At 44.5% G+C, this 19,553-nt stretch overlaps 2 protein-coding genes across 3 annotated transcripts in view; both read left to right on the forward strand.

The window, feature by feature from the left end:
- The window catches only part of NOP53 (NOP53 ribosome biogenesis factor), a 91,641-nt gene extending 82,185 nt beyond the window's left edge, over positions 1-9,456 (forward strand). For both annotated transcript variants that reach the window (XR_014785008.1, XR_014785009.1), the window contains one exon: positions 43-9,456. The gene's annotated coding sequence lies outside the window, so the exon portion shown is untranslated. The remainder of the gene's footprint in view (positions 1-42) is intronic.
- A 90-nt stretch (positions 9,457-9,546) lies between these two features.
- SELENOW (selenoprotein W) lies at positions 9,547-18,068 on the forward strand. Its single transcript, XM_084814939.1, has 6 exons — positions 9,547-9,659; positions 13,988-14,012; positions 14,310-14,363; positions 15,879-15,953; positions 16,619-16,736; positions 17,436-18,068. Exons 1-5 carry the CDS (start codon positions 9,631-9,633, stop codon positions 16,691-16,693), a joined length of 258 nt encoding a protein of 85 aa, XP_084671065.1. The 5' UTR covers positions 9,547-9,630; the 3' UTR covers positions 16,694-16,736; positions 17,436-18,068.
- Positions 18,069-19,553: the final 1,485 nt, after the last annotated feature.

Below are 19,553 nucleotides of genomic sequence, written 5' to 3' on the forward strand. Positions count from 1 at the left end.
GGCATTTGTTTCCTTTTTATCTTGAAGTCTGCACCTTATCAGGGATTAAGGACTCCACCTACCACAATGGAGGGGAGGGAGGAAGGAGCCACCCCCTCCTCTTCAAGAGCCTAATCAAACAAGAAGAGTGAAGAAGCAACCAGTCCAAATTAATGGAAGCAGTGGTCTCGTTCGAAAACAGTTGCAGAGAGAAGAAGGTGAGAACAGGCCCAGTTCCTGAATCGTTCGGCTAGGACTTCTCAACCAGGTTATGCTGGCATCATTCTAGACAAAGGTATGAGATATATGCCCCTAGGGCATTTTGCTTTCATGCCACAAGGGGCATACATTGGCATGGGGTGCAAGATTCAGTACCCTGAGAATTTCAGCTTTCATCGTTAAAAAAGGCAAGTTTCTGGTTCTTATGACTAGTTAGCTTAAATGTGTGTGGGCAGTAACCGGTGAAATCTCAGAGACCAAAAGGAAGAGAAAGATTCCCAGTAGTCAGGAAACAGTGTGGCAGTGCCCCTGTGCTCTTCCCTATGAACAGCAGGAGTACTAAATTGAGCAAAACCAACTATTATATGCAGTTGATCTTAATTTTTATAATTTAATTTATGTTTCTTTGGTACAGAATATGAGGTACCTTGGTATAAAAGTCATATATATCAATATCTTCTAATTTAACACAAATTATTGACAGCTGGACAGAGATAAATCGGTTCCCTTGTTTTTAAGTTAAGTGATAGAGGAATTAATTCATGGTATCACTGTACATCCATAGGGGCTGGCAACTTGACACACCAAAGAATTTTAGAGCTTAAAATCACCAGGCAACCAACCAAACAAACAAAATACCACTCCACCCACACTGCAGCGGCTTTCCCCCAATTTAAGAGAAAACCCAGTCTTGGAGCCCGACTACAGGAAAAGTGGTGGTGCTTTGCGAGTAGATGGCAAACGCAGGATTGGGAATCCCAGCATGTTTGTTGCTGAACAGCTAGTTCTGGCTTTAGAGGAAGAGTGGGCAGAAGAAGGATCCAGATCTACGGGTAGATCGCTGGGTAATTTGCTTTATATCAGTAAGGACTTCTTTTGACTTCCAAAGGTTTCACTATAGCAGTGACAAAATGACTTCCCTTGCATTATGCTGCTGAAATGAAGAAAGCTTGGGGGAACCAGGGGTTTTTTTCTGTGTGTGGAAAGACTGAGCTCTGTATTGTTCTGGTCCTGAAAACAAATCCCTGGGCTCAGAATTATTTCAGTCTAAGTGTACATCTTTCACACCCGGCTCCAGTTGGTGGCTTGCGGGGTTCAAATTTAAAAAAAACAAAGTCAGCCTGAAGTTGGCCACCCCCAGCTTTACACTGTATTTGGAAGGATATGCAGAAGGGAAGCTGTGGCAGTCTGTTGCAGCAAAAACAAAGAAGAGTCATTGATTAGCACCATAAGATGAACACATTTATTATGGCAGCCTTCTCCAACTGGTGCCCACCAGATGCGTTGGACTATAAATCCCATAATCCCCCAGCCAGTGATGGGAGTTGTAGTCCAACACATCTGGAGGGCGGCACATTGGGGAAGGAAGGCACCCAAGCTGACCGGCAGCAACTCTCCAGGGTTTCAGACAGGAGCCCTTCCCAGGCCTAAGTGGATATGCTGGGTATTGAACTTGAGACCTTTTGCATGCAAAGCAGGTTACTCCAGGCTGGCTACAGGTCTAACGTGACTCTTAGCAAAGTGCGGTCTGGTGGGCCCCTCCCTTATTTATTTATTTATTTATTTATGTATTTATTTCTAGTATTTTTACCCCTCTCTTCAGCCAAAAAAGGCTGCTGAGCAGCGTACAAAGATAATAATGAGACAGTTCCCTGCCCTCAGGTTTACAATCTAGAAGGCATGATTCAAAAGGAAAAGGGATTGGGAAGGAAGAGGAAAAAGCAAAACTCAGGCACTAGTTTTCAGTTTCAGTCGCCCAGTATTGACAACAGTCGTTCTGTAGGATCTCTGGCAAAGGTCTTTGACATCACCTGCTACCTACCTGATCCTTTTAACTGGAGCTACCAGAGATTACATAGGAAGCAACCTTATACTGAGTGAGACCATTGGTCCATCTAGTTTAGTATTGCCTGCACTGACTGGCAGCAGCTCTCCAGAAAGACGTTTTTCTCAGCCCCAGCTGGAGATGCTGGGGATGGAACCTGGAATGCTTTGCATGGAAAACATGTGCTCTACCACTGAGCTCCAGTCAGCCTTTCACTTTTACATTCCTAAATACAGGAGGACTTTTTAAATCAAGTGGAGACCTTTGGCCAAGTTGATTCCAGATCCATGTTTGGTGGTCATGGGGATCTGGCCTATAAACAGACCACTCAGAAAATGGATTATTTTTCCTACAGATCGGCTTTTGCCACTGGAGTTTTTTTTCTTCTTTTCAGCCTGGCATTTTTTTTTAAAGCATTTCCCCATTATTATTAATATATCCCATTCTCTTGTGGAGTTTCTGGTGGTCCCTTATTTACATTGCTGATCAAAGTTCACGCCTCCTTGGCTTCAATAATGTTGCAGCATTTGCTGCTTCTGGGCCAGTGACTGGGCACCACTGAAGTTTGGCATTGGGGGTGGGGAGGATGCAATGCTTCAATTACATTAGTGGCTTTGGGAAGGAATGAGCAAGCTACATTCTGCTGCATTCTGAAAGCAACTTTTCTCTCTGGATTTGCTGTGCACGCAGAGAGGAGAAAGCTATAAATAAATATCAACACCTTAAACAGAGAGTTTTATTCCCGCAAAGTCTTGGAGTACAGGATGCTGAGGGTGTGGGTGGGGACTTTCTTTTTGCTCAGCCTGATGTCTTTTTTTTCTTTTGCAGTGATCACACTTCTTCCTGACACAGGAGAAGCAGTGCAGTCTAGCGGGTAGAGTGTGAGGAAACTTACATTGGAGTGTGAAAACCACTGTTCATTTTTACAGGAAAGATTCGCAAGTAGAAGATAGGTAGGAACTGAGCCTTTCCCTCCCAAGATATTTCTTGCAAAAATCCATGGTTTGCATTGCTCTCTTTAAAAAAAAGAAAACTTAATATATTTACATCTTGCTTTCCTTCCATAATGGAACTTAAGGCAATGTACACAGGTCTCTCCTAGTGGTCTCTCATCCAGGCAGTAACCAGACCCATACCTGCTTAGCTTCACTAAGTTTGCTGCATCGTATGCCTTTTAAGGACCATGACCTGGGACTGGTTCCTGAGACAATCAAGTCTTCAAGAAAGACAAGCATAACACCAAAATGTCTGCCAAGGTAAATTGCCAGCTATGTTCCAGGGACTTGTGGGAGGTTATTGGTGGTTCCTTACTAAGACATTAAGTTAGCGTTCCCTAATCTGGATCCCTCCAGATGTGTTGGACTACAACTCCCATAATTCTCCCAGTCCAACACATCTGGAGGGCACCAGATTGGGAAAAGCTGCATTAAGCTACGGTAGACAAGTTTCTGTGAGGCTAGGAAAGGCATGGATAGGGGCAAACAAACTGCAACTTAATCCAGATGAGGTACTGTTGGCTGGGGATTCTGTTGATCTGGGTGGAAGTTTACAGTCTGTCCTAGATGGGGTTGCACTGCACACACACACCCTCGATGGATCAGATTTGCAGCTTGGGGGTGCTCCTGGACTCAGTGTTGTCCTGTGGATGTCTGGTTTGCCAGCTGTGGGCTTACCTGGAGAAAGAGGACCTGCCCTTGTTACTTCCAGGCTGGACTGCTGCAATGCTGTCTACAAAGGGCTGCCTTTAAAGACTATCCACCAAATAAATCTCCAGTCTTATCATGGCCTAGAATGAAGTCACCTTAACGACCACCAGCACGCATCTCAACATGCCTGCCTAAGCTTTAAGGCTGTATTTGGAGCAAGGTCCTCCTGCTCTTTCTCCTGTTGGAAATATGGTTGGTGGAGATAGCTGAAACTGATCCTGAGTTCATAAGGGGTGGGAACGTTGTTATTTTCTGTGGGTCCACTAGGAGGGAGTAGAAACTAATTTTTGCTTTCCAGTAGCAACTGCTAGTGTGAGTTCTTGGACCCTCTTTGCATAATGGTCCAAGTATAAGTAATTGATTTCATGGGATAGGCCAGACTATCAGAATAGGCCTCCAGGATTGTGTTTAAATCTCATGATATTGCCTCTTGGGTACAAGCTGACTGGTTTGTTCCTGTTTTTAAATTGCAGAATTGTCACACCATACAAGCACGCCTTGTATTAGACAGTCATTTTTCTGTGCTTCTTGATGATGATGAGGCCACAATAAAATCAGCCGCTACCAAGCACAACCAATTGGGTGACATCCATGAAACAGTTCATACTAAAGATGTCTGAACCTGATTTTATTTATCACACAGGCTGTTATACTTTGGATAACAGCCTAGAATGGCAGCCCAGTCTAGGCCCCAGAGGCAAGTAACAGGCATATTATCCCTGTTTGTAAGCACATCAAATTATCTTCCTTTTTCTCAGGGAGCCAGGATCCTACATAATGTTCTATGTTAATGTGGCTGGTTGATAACATGAGTGGTCCACTCAGCCACATTCCCTGCAAACAAGACACTGTCATCCCCAATCACTCAGCATGGTGCAAACAAAGCACTGTCTCCTGTAATGAGCTGGGTGAAAACACAGTGCTATCTTTTTAAAGAGACTCAGGGCACAAACGCTCGTCACCAAAAGACAACTCAAATATGAAGAAATCAAAGAAACAACCACATGTGAATAACAGAAAGTGTGTCAGGATTTGGGCCCAAAGGAAGCCTTGAGAGACAGAAGACAACGATTTAGACTAGGGGGTGGTCAACTTGGGGGGGGGGATCCTGGAGCCATTTTTGTCCCTGCCCCCTGGACCCTGCCATGGGTCACACTCCATGGGGTACCACAGGATACCCAGAAAAAAAAGCGGGGGGGAAGGCTGTATTACTGCTATGGAGTTCTAAACAAGTCAAATGTAGATTCAGAACAAGCTAAATTTGGCCCTTTTGGTGCTCTGAAGTGCTGACACATAGCCATTTATTTATTTGCTGCTGCTGCTATAGTGGAAGCTGTGGGGGGGGGGGGGGGCTCATAGAGCCTGTGAGCTGGTGTTGCCCACCCCTGATATACTCTGGCTGAAGAAGGGAACTGCATATTAACACTAGTAGCCGGACCAGCAAACCAACTTATATGGACTCAGGGCACCTTCACTCTGAGCTTTTATCCTGCGACTGAGATTGCTCCTTCATGGAAGTTTGCAGGCTCTTTACATGGGTGATCATTCAAGGCGTCTCCTGCACTAAATGCCCTTTGTTCCATTTTTAAATAGATCGCAGATAATATCAAATTACCCCATTGTGTTCCACTTCAGTTTCCTTGTGAAAAGAGGAAAAGCAGCAAGAAGAGGAGCGAGATCAGTGAAAGATTTTGAAGACTCAGATACGGGGAGCAGGAGGGGGGAAGGGGAAGGGGCAAAGGAAGCGGGTGAACAAGGGAGTTGTTGTGATCCTGCATTTAAAACGGAAGCGGAAAGCCCTGTTTTAAATGCAGGATTTTAGGCTGGGGTAGAGATGCCCTCAGTCTCTGACCTGAGCAAGATGGGGTGCCTGCTTGTTTTTGTTTTCTGCCACTTGTCCTGCCCCCAAGACTTTGAACCTCTGACTTGGAAGGAGCCAGGACTGAACTAATGTGATTCTGAAACAACTTGCTCCATGAGTGCACATTGAAATTGGTACCATTCTGATATGGTTGAGGAAAGCAGTTACATGCCCGTTTTGAATGCCATGTGATCAGGCTTCAGGAGTACACTAAAGCTTCTACACCGGTTCGATACACCCAATGTTTGAATGTTTGGCCCCTCCTACTGAAATGGCACCCACGCGTTCAGAATTGCGGTCTCCGAGTAGTGATGTTTTGTTGTCCCCTGCCAGCGTATACTAGAGCCCATTGTCAGCACATGCAGAGGGCCGTTCTACTTTTCTATACTGACGGATTTCCGATTCGGCAACCAGAAACATCTAGGGCACATATCTTCAACCTGGGGCCCTCCAGATGTTTTGGACTTTGAGGTAAATCCAGTCAGACCTGCTCTTGGTGAAATGTCACCTCAGTATTTGGAATTTGAAAGAGGGCAGAGATGCATCTGAGGGAGGCAGAATTATGACAGAAAGAGCTGGATAGACAGTTAAGAGAAGCAGAATTAAAAGAAAAAGACAGAGAGGTGGAATTGGAAAAAAATAAACACTAAAAAGAAATTGGTATGGAGAGGATTATACTGGAGAAAGATAAAATGTTGAGGGGAAACTTCCCCAAGTTTTGTCACAGACTTCAGTTCCCAGCAGCCTTAGCCAGCAAGGTCAGTGGTCAGGAATCCTGCGAGCTGGAGTTCTAAACATCTGGAGGGCACCAGGTTGAGGGAGGCTGATCTAGGTGGGTAGCAATGTCAGGGCATCTCTACACCAGCCTAAAATCCTGCATTTAAAACAGGGCTTTCTGCTTCCGTTTTAAATGCAGGATCACAATTACTCCCTTTTCATGTGCTTCCTTTCCCCCCACCCCCTTCTTCTCCCTGTATCTGAGTCTTCCATTGATCTTGCTCCTCTTCTTGCCCTTTTTCCTCTTTTCACGGAGGAAACTGAAGCAGAACACAATGGGAAAATTTAATAGCTCACTTAAAAATGCAACAAAGGGCATTTAGTGCAGGAGACACCTTGAATGATCACAGGGTCATGTAAAGAGCCCGCAAACTTCCATGAAAGAGCAATCTCAACCGTAGGATAAAAGCTCAGTGTGAAGGAGCCCTGGTGCAATCCTATCCATGTTTAGATGGGGAAAAACCCCTAGAAGTCCCAGCTGGCTGGGGAATGCTGGGAGATGTAGGACTTTTTTCCATCTAAACATGGATAGGGTTGTGCCTTAAGAGTGTGCCTCTATGCATATTAACTAGGAGTAACTCCGAGTAAACACAGTGGACTTACTTCCAAGTAAAGACGCACAGGCTCAGACTACACGCAAGCAAAATTATTAGAAAGCAAAGCCCAGGTTGAAAGCACGGTCATTCAGAAGTCTTTATTGGCTGCCACCACCCTTGATGATTATTGGCCAATCTCCCTTGTTTGGGTAAAGGACTGGTTTTGGGATGGAAACAGCCTTAGACACCTTGGTGGATGAGCTATGCCAGAAGCTAGGTGGGGAGTGTATTCCTTATTAGTTCTGCTGGTCCTCTCAGAGGCATTCCATAGCATAGTCATGGTATCCTTCTGGGACACTTGGCTGGTATGGTACTTGGAGGCACCATGTTGTGGTGGTTCTGCTCCTATTTGGCTGAGCGTGCCCAGAAGGTGGTGCCGGGGGGACTCTTGTTTGAGTGCTTTGCCTTTGATGTTCCTCAGGGTTCTATGTTGTTCTCCATACTTTTCAACGTTTACATGGAACTGCTGCGAGAGGTCTGGAATTTGGGGGTTAGATCTCATCAATATGGTGATGATAACCAGCTTGATATCTCTTTTTCAGCTGATGCCAAGGAGGCTGTGGAAGTCTTGAACCATGGTCTGGGTGCAGTTGAGAGACTGTATGTGGGTGAATAAACAGATTCAATCCAGACAAGACAGGTCCTATTGAACAGTCAACAGGCCAACCTGGGATTGGGAGTACAACCTGCTCTGTATGGAATTGCACTCCCTCTGAAGGATCAGATAGGGAGCTTGGGGTTGCTCCTAAATCCAGTGCTGCTCCTGGATGGTCAAGGGGCAGCAGTGGCCCAGAGTGTCTGTCCAGTTTCAGCTAGTGCCCCAGCTACGTCCCTTCTTGAGAAGGCAGATCTAGCCATAACGATCCATGTCTTAATATGTGTTGTTTAAATTACTATAAAAGGAGAATGGGACGGCAGAGGATGAAATGGCTAGATGGCATCACTGATGCAATGAATATGGACTTGAGCACGCTCCAGGAGAGAGCGCAGGACAGGAAGGCCTGGCGTGCTATGGTCCATGGGATCACGAAGAGTCGGACGTGACTGAACGACTGAACAACAACAACAAAGTTACTATAACACTCTTTACTGGGGCTGCCCTTGAAACATGTTTAGAGATGACAGCTATTGCAAAATGGGATGGCAAGACTGTTATCTGGTATGCATGTTGTAAACCAGATAACACCAGTCTTGAAACAACTTCAGTGGCTTCCTGTTTGGTTCCAAGCCCACTTCAAGGGGCTGGTTCTTACCTATAAAGCCCCAGACAGATTGGGGCCAGGGTATGTGAAAGACCACTTTGTTCCATGTGAACTTGCCTGGAGTTTGCATTCATCCTCCGAGGCCCTGTTATATATCCCACTGCCCAGAGAGGATGGGGAAGACTCAAGACAGGGCCTCCTGGGTAGCAGCACCCTGGTTTGGAACTCCCTCCCCAGGGAGGCTAGGTTGGCTCCCTTGGTATTTAGACAGCTGGTAAAAATGATTCGGCCCTGCTGAGATTTCTGTAAGGCTGCTTTTTGATTTTAGGTTTTCCTGTATGTTATCTTTGTTTACAGTTTTCTGCGATTGTTGTTTTTATGCTTTTTACTCTGAGTGGAGGGGTGATTAAAAAAAAACTAAGGTTAATAAATAAAATCTCTCTGGGTTCAAGGGAGCATACTCCCCAAGGAAGTGTGCGTAAGGCTGAAATCCTATACACATTTCCTTGGGAGTCCCACAAAACTCAATAGAAATTACTTCTCAGTAAACACATAGGATTGCAGCCTTACTTGGAAGTAAATTCTGTCGCAGTCAATAAGGGCACAATCCCATGCATGTTTAAACAGAAAAAAGTTCTACAACCGTCTAAGCATGCATAGAATTGCACCCTAAGTCTTTACGGTGCAATCCTATGAAGTCTTCAACTCCCAGCATGCCCTGGGACATGCTGGGAGTTGAAGGCCTTTTATCTGTATAAATATGCATAGGATTGCACGGTAAACATAGCTACGATCGCAGTGTTATAGAAGTATCTCCGAGGTCAAGTCTAGCCATGGGATCTTAAAACTTCCTTGCCCATTGTTAATTACTGCATTTTAGAGTGCGTGCGAGACACCAGCGAGCTTCTCCCTGCCGCCATCCATCCCCTCTCAAGTGCTGCGCGAGCATAGATGATACGGCAAACCTAAATTCCTTTTTTTCCCTTTTGTAAGTTGCTAATCACGTGCTGCAATAAAAAAAAATAATCGGCCTATAACCCTTCCGATTTTCCCGGTCGCTTCCTTCTGGGGCGGGTCTGGAAATACCAATATGTGCACCTGCGGGTCGTGACGCCCATGTGACTCGTCGCAACTGGGACGATACCATAAGCACGAGAAGGGGGGAGAGCACAGTTTTCTGATTCCAGTACATTTTGCGCCTCTTTCCGGTAATTCGGTAATTAACAGTACCGAAGGGTGGACGTCTCTCTGTCTGTGTTTAATACATGGAGAAACATATGGAGAGGGGGAGGTGGGGAGGTTTTTTTCTCTCTCCCCCTCCTTTGCAGAGAGTGTCGCCCGAACGTCAGGTTAAAGCATTCTTGTTGGAAGGTTCCAAATTGGAACATTGGAGGCCTGAACGTTCCGACGCCCTTGCGAAGTGGGCAGTCTGCGGCCGCTGTAACTCCCGGACAAAGCCGGCACCATGCCTCTCAAAATCAAGGTGGTTTATTGGTAAGAAAACCTGGCAGGAAACAAATGCAGTTCTTGTTGATGCTACAGCCGCTGAGTTCCTTTCCCCGCTTTCCTTTCCCTGGTTTAGCGATGATAAACTCTTCTTCCTCTGAAGCAACAAAGAGCCTTGTTGTACCCGAAAGACTAACAAATGCGTCGTGACGCGAGCTTTATTGGCGTGTATCGTACTCTTGGTCCTGCATCTAGTTCACGCAACCCGATGCTATAACAAATTGGTTCATCTTTTAAGTTCTACAAGACTGACTCTGTTTGCTGATAAACAGATTTAAGGGCGCAATTCTGTGGATGTTTAGGCAGGAAAAAAAGCCCTACAACTCCCCCTTTTCTGTCTAAACATGCATAGGATTGCGCCCTTAAAACAGCTACCCTTATACAAGTCGTCGCCGGTGTTTTTGTTACTGTTTCTGTAGCAACAATAAAAATGTCAGAGCAACGCGTGGGGCAAGTTCTAGTCTGGTTCTCTGCCTACAGCCTTGGGGACAACTGAGAACAGGCAAGACTTGTGGGATCTTTTAAAGGCCAACGGGTGTATTATGGCATAAGCTTTCATAGAGTAGAGCTCCCCGTCCTCAGGTGCATGAAATGTTATGCCCTCCATTTATGTCTATATTGGTTATAGAGAACTATGTCAGAGACTGTATCTGGCATTTTATAGCCTTTGGGTCCTACTGCTTTTTTTCCCCTCTGTGTTTGTTTTTTTAAAAATCTGTTAGTCCTTTTTACAACAAAAATAAGTCTTGCAATAAAACTAACATAGCTGCCCCTCTAAAATCTGAGCTGTACTCTCTTGGATGTACGGGCCATAACTTTTTGAAAAATGGAACTTTGTAGTACTTAACTAACTTGAAATTTTTGTGCTTACTTGGGTTCTTATATTTATTTATTTATTACATTTATATCCCACCATTTTTCCTCCTTAAGGAACCCAAGGTGGCGTATATAGTCTTCCTCCTCCTCCATTTTATCCTCACAACAATCACCCTGTGATGTGGGTTGGGCTGAGAGTCTGTGACGGGTCCAAAGTCACCCAATGAGTTTCCGTGGCTGAGAGGGGACTAGAAGCCGGATCTCCCGACTCCCAGTCCAACACTCTAGCCACTACACCACACCGACTCTTATAATGGACAGTAGAGGACATATCCTTTACCTACAATATGGGAATACCTTTTATTAAGGCCAGCCAAACCAGTGTAAACTCGTGAGCAAGCTTTAAAGTTAAACAGGGTGAAAAGCGAAAAGCCTGCTCATGAATCTGTGATATTTTGGTTGATCCTGAGAAAGGTACTACTGTACTGTAGAACTTGGACTCTCCCCATAATTTACCAACACAGCTACCTGTATTAGTGTGTGTGTAATACCCTTTGAGTGCATTTGAGCTCCACTCTTTGAGCTGAGTAAATAACAAGCTGGGATTCAAGCATATCTGCTTTTAAGGGTTTTTTTTTTGTTGCAATCTCACGATTTTGCAACCTCTTTTCTTAAGGGAGGGAACTTCATGAAAATGCCCACTGAGCACAGTCCAGTTCATACAGATGATACCCTTCTGGAAAAATGGGTGCTCTACTCTGAACTGTTTCCATGCCTGCAGATAATCTTTGACTTTATGGTTTCTGGCTTAATAGAGAAAATAGTTTCTGTAAGATCTTTCTCCTAAAGTCACCCACCAACAGGTAATTTCCAGGCTTAATCTAAATGCTGATTTTTAACCTTGAAAGCCATACACAGTTTGGGACCATGTTTTCTGAAGTACAGTGCTACAACTGCCCCTGCCAGATGGAGTGAGGCTGGGAACTGTTAGAGAGAGGGCCTTTTCAGTAGTGGCATTCTGGTTATGGAAGTGCCTTCCCAGAGAGGTTTGCTTGATGCTATCTTTGTGGTCTCTTTGGCACCATGTGAAGGCCTTGTTTTAAATAATTTACATTTTGTCTGAGCCTCTAAGGGTGCAATCCTATGCATGATCAGACAGAAAAAAATCCTACAATTCCCAGTAATCTCCAGCCAGCATGGCTGGGTGGGGAATGCTGGGAGCTGTAGGACTTTTTTCTGCCTAAACATGCATAGGATTGTGCCTGAAACTTTAAAATCTGTGTGTTTTAATTGTTTTTTTAAAATAGCTTCTGTTGTTTTATATCATATTTTAATGTTGTAGTTTTGTGAGCTGCCCAGAGAACTTGTCTTATGTGGTGGCTCTATGAATACAGTAAACATTCTCCATGAAACTCAAGCTGGAGAGTTTCCAGGAAAAGTCTGTTACACGAACCAAAATCAAAGAAGTTCCTTATGCAGCTTGTCCTTCGTAGAAGGGAGTCCTATTTGTGCTCCTTAGGTTTGCCCTGCAATGAAGAAAAGAAAGAGTTTGGGAATTGATTTGGGGGTTGCCTCTAGAGAAGACCATATCATATGCCCTATTGCTCCTCATAAGGCGTCTGAGCAAGAGCCTTTCCCATGATTCTTGATCAAGGGCGTATCCTATCTCCTGTCTTTGTACTTAGAGAGACTAAAAAACAGTTGACTAATCTAGTGAAAATCAAGCTGAGGGCAGATGCATGACCCTGCTAAGATAGGCATTAAATTAAATTGGTTCCACAAATATTTAAAGTTGGGATCCTGTTCTGTATTTTGGCTCTGCAGGGTCTAATTACATCTTGTCCCTTTCCCTTGTCTTTGTTAGTTTTATATGAACTCCTTGCTTATGGAAATTGCTACATTACCAGTAGTAATCTGAGCCCTATTTGAGTTAAAGACATCAGGGCCATTATCTACATAGACCTGGTTTGCATGTAGCGGTGGCAAATTGTGGATTCATCACATTTGCTGTGGCACATTCCATTCCGTCTGAACCTGGACACTATGAGTTAATCAAACACATGTCCAAGTTCAGAGGTTAGGTAGCAACCCCCAATCAGGAGTTGAATACTCAAAAAGGCCCAGTATGCACTGCAGCAAATTGTTGGTTAATTAAGGGAGGAAAACACATGGCATCATTATTATTTTTTTAGCTATATTGTTCATCAAAAAATTAGAGTGCTGAAAGGCATTCTTGTTTTCCCATACAGGTTGCTTGGGTCTTATATGACCATTTAGGTTTGGCTTAATTCTTGTAAAAGTATACTCATAGTATACATTGCACAGAGGCTTCTGTTTGTGGTAGAAGCAATGGTAATGTCAAGGAATTTCAAATTCTCTCCCCGTTTTATCAAGCCAAAGCTGAAGACAAAGTGACACATGCCGCAGACACACAGACCTGTTTTCTGTACCTATTTGGATGTTGGATGTTATAGGGCAAAACTTTGAATGTGGTGCTCTGTCCTTTTTGGAAACCAGCTTTTTTCCCACCCCTGCTAGTGTGATGCTTTGCTTCTTCCCAATCTTCCAGTTCATTCAGCAGGATATTTGACACAACATTTAGGCCATGTAACCTTCTATAATTATTTGCACCTGTCTGAACCGTTCATATGTATAGCAGCTATCCCATTCAGTTATAAAATGGCCTGTATTAATAATATAGGAAAAATACATTCAACAGTAGGCCTTTAATGGGACCAAATTGAGTGGGAGCCTGTCCTCACCTTTCTGGACGAGGCAAGTTAACTTTTGGATCTCTCTTCCAGTTATGGGGAAAATGGGTAAATCTTTCATGGCCAAGGTCTAGGAGGAATAGTCATTACTGTGTGTGTGTGTGTGTATACATATATATACATACACACAAACACACGGGTAAAATACGTCCCCAGTAGGATGTGGGAATCTGAGCATCTGTCTCCCAAAATTTCACATTTTGTTCAATGAAAGCTACCCCTAAATCAAGCAATACGTATTTGGGGTAAATACATACATATCTTGTTATATGACAGGGTAGAAGAGTTGTAAGCAATACACCAAAACAGGGATAGGGAATGTGGCTATCCAGAAGTCTTAGACTGCACATCCCAACATCTTTCCCCATTGGCTATGCTGGCTAGGGCTGTTTCAGTCCAGCAGCATCTGGATGGCCACACATTTCCTAGCTCTACACTAAAACCTTCATAGGCCCAACAGCAGGATGGCACCATTCCTCCCCTCCTTAAAAGGGTTATTCTCCAGGCCCCATTTGATTGCAGAACATGGGTTGGAGGGGTGAGGCGGAACTGCTTCTGACTACTGTCTTTCTCCTTCAATAGAGGGTGACTTGGCTTCTTGCAGGTGGTCTGGCACTGTACCAAATGGTGTACTGTAGGCTGCTGTTCTTGTACTGGGGTGAGATGGCAAAATCCTTGATTACTGTAAATAATACATTGCAGTAATGTCTGTTTTTATTTTTCTTGTAGTGGGGCCTGAGGATACAGTCCCAAGGTAAGCTGATTCTTCTGCCTGACTGGTAGTAAAAATACTCAACATCCCAGTCTGTAGTGTGGTTAAAAAGAACCCAAAAAACATATTGCACGTGGCAACTTATCTGACACCCTTGCAACAGCAATGTCCATTAGTGCAGTCGTCAAGCCAAAGGCCCTCCTCAAAAATCTGAATTCTGGATCGAGGGAGAAGATGAACAGCTGTTCATGCCTCTTTAGGGAGAGCCTTTATTTCTCTTAAGAATCACAGCTATGCTTGGCTGTTTCTGAACTCCCTCCCTGTCTTTCTTTCTTGTAGTATCAGCGGCTCAAGAAGGAACTCGAAAAGGAGTTTCCGGGCAAGCTGGAGATTGTGAGTATATCCAGTTGCTATTGACTCCAGTCTTCTTGGTTCTCTGCAGCATCATGTGATTCTTGAACATGTGGAGAACTGTGGCATTGCTGCAGGCAGGAGGGAAGGAATTAGACATTTAGGTTGCCACTTGGTATGAAATGCAAGACACAGGGTGAGTTCACACAATCATGGAGAGGAAATAAGCCACGATGGCTTATTTTCCCTCCCTGTATGTGCCGGTTGTGAGCCACCTAATTAGCACAATTACCCTTGCCAGGTGCGGGTTGTCTCAGCATCCAAACCTGGTGAGGGCGGGTGGCTGGGGTGGTTTACAAATCACCCTGCAACCCTAGAACAAACCATGGGTTTCAGGGTGCTTTGTAAACCACCCCAGCCACCCACCCTCACCGGGTTTGGATGTCACAACAACCTGCGCCTGGCGAGGATAATTATGCTAATTAGGCAGTTCGCGGGTGGCACTTGCGGGGAGGGAAAATAAGCCACTGTGTCTTATTTTCCCTCCCTGATCGTGTGAACCTGTTCACACTTAATGTAAGGCCGCCTGAGGCCTTGTCCCCCACAAAAAGGCAACGTGCAGGCTAAAAATCTGCCCAAATGAATGTGTAACCTGCCTTGTAGAAACGACTCGCATGTTTTCTAAACCAGTAGCTTTCAAACTGTGTTGGGGGAACACTAGGTGTCTTGACAGCTTTCATCAAGGGTCCTCATGGAGAAGATCCCACCTCTACCAATCATCCCCTGCAACTTGCAGGCCCAGGGTAGTGGAGTGTGTCCTAAAGCATACGTCTTGTTCTTGCAGGGTAGCCATAAGACTTGGCAAGTCTGGTCAGTAGTTTTGTGAATGGAATGTACCTGGCCCTGCACATGCATCCCCTCGGAACATAGGGTGCTGCTTTATACCACTGCTTGTCCATCTACCCCAGTGTTGTGTACTCTGACTGACAGTATTTCCTGTCACCTACTACCTGATCCTTCCTACTGGAGATGCCGGGGGTTGAACCTTGAACTTTCTGCATGCAAAGCAGGTGCTCTTATCGCTGAGCTATGGTCCTTCCCTAAAAACTGTTTACAGCCATTCTTCCAAAGTTGTGAATTCAGCAAGGAAGGAAGAGCCCATCCATTTCTGATTTCAGCCAATAGTAATTTTCAGGTAGAATCACAATAGCAATGCATGGTGTAGTGGCTAGAGCGTTGGACTGAGAGCCAGGAGATCCGGGTTCTAGTCCCCACTCGGCCATGGAAGCTCCCTGGGTGACTTTGGGCCAGTGGCATACTCTCAGCTCAACCTCCCTCACAGGGTTGTTGTTGTGTGGATAAAATGGAGAGGAGGATAATATAAGCCACCTTGGGTTCCTTGCAAGAGGAAAAAAGCTGGGATATAAATGCAATAGATAAATAAATAAATAAATCTTAACTCAGTCCACGCTAGAAGAATACTTGCTTCCAAGGAGACTCCAAAATGTGGAATGACTTCTTAACGTGACTTCCCCCATTCCCCCTCTTTCCACCTAGAGTGGTGAAGGGACTCCTCAGGTCACAGGATGGTTTGAAGTGACAGTGGCAGGGAAGCTGGTGCACTCCAAAAAGGTAAGTAGCTCTGCAGCATTTCTCCTTTCTAGGAAGCATTTGTCAGCAAGACACTGAATAGCAGAGTTTTTGTGAGTGCAGCTACGCAAGTTAAATGTGTGGGTTGGGTTATTCTAAGACACTAGAACACACAGTTTGGCAGCCTTACAAGATGTGTGTATCTCCCTGGACTGTACAACTTCATACAACTGGAGGACGGGGGCAGTGCATATTTAATTCCCTCTGTTAAAACAACAACCTCCTCCTTACACTAGTGCACTAGCATATTGCGCAAGGGTGGGTATTGGGTTATAGCTTTTCTCCCTGACACTCCAGCTAAGATTTAGGGAGTCTGTCATGGGGGAAGAACTAAACGCTGCAGCCCCCTGCCCACGCCCACGCCCCATCCTGGAGTGGTACTTAGGAGTATGCTAAGAAAGGCTTAAAATTCTGCATTGAGATCCTGGATTCTGCCAGTGGCATAAATAAACTCTGCAGTCGTCTCTTGGTTCAGCAAGCAAGGGCTAATGTGTACCAGCCCTGTGTCCATGTGGCGGTGTTCTATCCCTGCACCGCCAGGGACCACTGTGATTTTTCCCTGGGCAAATAAACAAGTAGCTTCTGAAAGTTTCCTTGAAGGGTGAAGGGGGCGGGCACTCATTTTAAATTTCTCTTCTTTCATCCAGAACGGAGATGGGTTTGTGGATGATGATGCCAAGCTGCACAAGATAACCATGGCAATCAAAGCAGCTTTGGCGTAAGGCTGTCTTTAAGAATGCACCAACAGCTCAGTGGGTAGCAGAGGTAAAAATAGACTGTAAATATGCCTGACTTTAAAACATCTGTAGTCAAGACTCCTGGATCCAGTGTGGTCCCTACAGGGGTCAAGTTGCTCTTTTATCCAAAGTCTTCCAAGAACATTCAGTTCGCCTTTCTCAAAACTGTCAGTAGATCCTCGTGTAATATTTAGGTCCATCTGGTGGTGGATCTGCTTACTACTGGCACTGGGAATTTCCACATGATGACACCAAATGACTTCATACATCTAATACAAATCTAAATCTTAAATGGCTTAGAAGAAACACTTTAAAAAGCTTTTATCCTGCCACTCACAGGATAAAAATGCCTTGGAGTATGAAGCTCCGAGGCATTTTAGTTTCATGTAAAAAACTGATCACAAACATTATTTGGCAACTCCCTGTTCTAAAGAGGATGTTCTTTAGTGTAGAAGCAAGACCTGGAGCATAATTTGGGGATAGATTCTGGCACATGTGAAATGCTTCTAGGCATGTGTAGAGTACTACTTCCCCATTGAGTAACTGCAGCTAGTCCACTTCTGCAGATGGGGAATACTATCTTGCAGGTCAGAAGTTGCTCTTAAAGCATTTGGTATACTTGGCAGGGTATGTGTGTATGTGTGTGAGCCCTTGGCAAAGCAACAGCTGACTTGCCCTTCCAATGGCAAGATCTTGTAACAACTTGTTTCTCTTTCTTGTTTGGTAGCTCAAAGAAAAATCTGTTTTGTTCACCTTGGCCGAGCGCTTGATGACGGGAGCCGCTGAAATGTCACCTGACGCGTGGCAGTTCCCCGAAAACTCTTTGCGTAGGATGCCAGTTTGAGCACAGCCTGATGGGAAAATTTGAGCTCTGGAATTATGACACCTGTATGCAGAATTGGGCTTGGCACTAAAGCTGCAACTCCGAACACCTTGGTGTTGTGCATTCAGTGTGTGCTGCATGTGATCTTGGCTTCTTTATAGTTCTTGTTTTAATATTTGATATTAATGGCAGTAACTCCGATCTAGGATCGTTGTGGAGGATGGGAATAGTGGAGCCCCCCACCCCAATGTTTGCTTCTTGACTCTTAGGTTGTGGTATGCTCTTGAAGGCCTTCAGCTTTCATTAAACAACATACAAATGTTTCTGCTACGTGACAGAGACCAATTCCCCAAATCTTGCCTTCTGATTAACCAATTTTAGAATGCTAAAACATGAAACTTGAGAATGCTTTTTTTCTCTTCCCACCCTTCCTAACTGTCACATTGCAGGAGTCTCTGGTTCTTCTATTCCCACTTATGACTGCTGAACTTTTGCTGTTGAAACCAGTGAGCATTTAATAAAACACTTCTTTCAAGATGTTGTAGTCTGTGTGAAAGCACTGAGTTCCCTGCATATTGTACGTACTATACAGAGTTGAGTGAGGCACAGCCCATCTTCATCTTACACCAGTATTTTAGCTTTTGTTGGACCTGGGGCTCTTCATTGTCTTCCCAGGCCGAACAGAATCTTAAGCCACCATTTATCTGTTGACACTTATATACTAAATGTTCAAGATTTTTATGTCTGCACCTCTTTCTGTGTGAGGTTTTGTGTTTTCTGTCTTCTCCCATCCCCTAGCATAAATGGATAATATATTCTGTAACCTACATGCTTTCATTTGAAATGAGAGCCAGGTTCAAGGGACTATTCATCCATGAAGTTTACTTAGTGATGTTACTCAGGGAAGTTAGGCCCAAGACTACCATCTGAGCCTAACTTCCCTGAAAGGGTTGCTGGGATGAAGAAAACTACAAATGCACACTTCTCCCCCCCGCCCTCTTTAAAAGGCACTCTAATCTGCATTAATGTGTGTGAGATTCATCCTAAGAAATTGTGTTTATAAATGGGACTAAGGGAGTGTGGCTTGCCACCTTGTTGAAAGAACAAGAGAGGAGCCTCCTGTCTCAACTCCTTGATAGGTAAAAATCAGCAGTCCTGAGTCAATAGGAGTGCAAAAGACTGGAGCAAGAGGGTCTGAGCACAGGTTATGTTTATGTTGTCTTCATCTAGTATTGAGCATTTAAAGCTGATTTGCCAGAACAAAAGAAAATTCAAAGGCATGTTTTATCCAAAACTCTTCATTAACTCAGCTTGGTGTGAGTTTTAGCTCACAATTTATACCTATTGTAAAATGCTTAAGGGATCAATCTCAGGTTTAAATACTGAGCAGGAGCTCTTGGATACCCTCCTGTAAGGCATATGTGAGGCACTGGCCTGTGGTTGGCATGACAACAGAATGCCATCACTTGGGAGTTAAGCTGCTTACAAAGCAGCCTAGTTGTTCCTTCAGAGCCATCCAAATGAAGTTGCTCTTGTTCCACTTCACATGACAAGAGGCCTCAGGATGGGGTTGAGGAAATGGTGGCTGTCCTCTGATTACATAAAAAACATTCAACATCTGTGTAATATTTTATAAAGTACTAGAGGACTAGTCCCTGCCCTGAGGAGCTTACAATCTAAAATTTAACATAGGGTAACAACAGAGGAAGGGGAGGGAAATAGAAGTAAATGGGGAAGGAGGGGGGAATAGAAGCAGGGGTAAATGGAGAAGAATATGAATTTATTCCACTTATGTATGGCTCCTGTGTTTGAAACTGTCTTTGCAAGGGAGTAAAGTGCAGCTCTTTCCAGTGTTCTGGGGCAAGGAGAAGCCAGTGCCAAGAACTAATTAATATAGCTTAGGATATGCTACATACTGTAATGAATCCAAAGGTGGCATGGTCCCTGTTCAGAAGGCTTTGAAAAGTTGAAGATTTTCATCATGAGGGTGAAACAGAAGGATGATGAGAGAAGGGTGGGGGG

Source organism: Heloderma suspectum, chromosome 10, assembly GCF_057233095.1.
Source record: "Heloderma suspectum isolate Gila_16-S chromosome 10, 16-S_ref, whole genome shotgun sequence".
Classification (NCBI taxonomy): Eukaryota; Metazoa; Chordata; class Lepidosauria; order Squamata; family Helodermatidae; genus Heloderma; species Heloderma suspectum.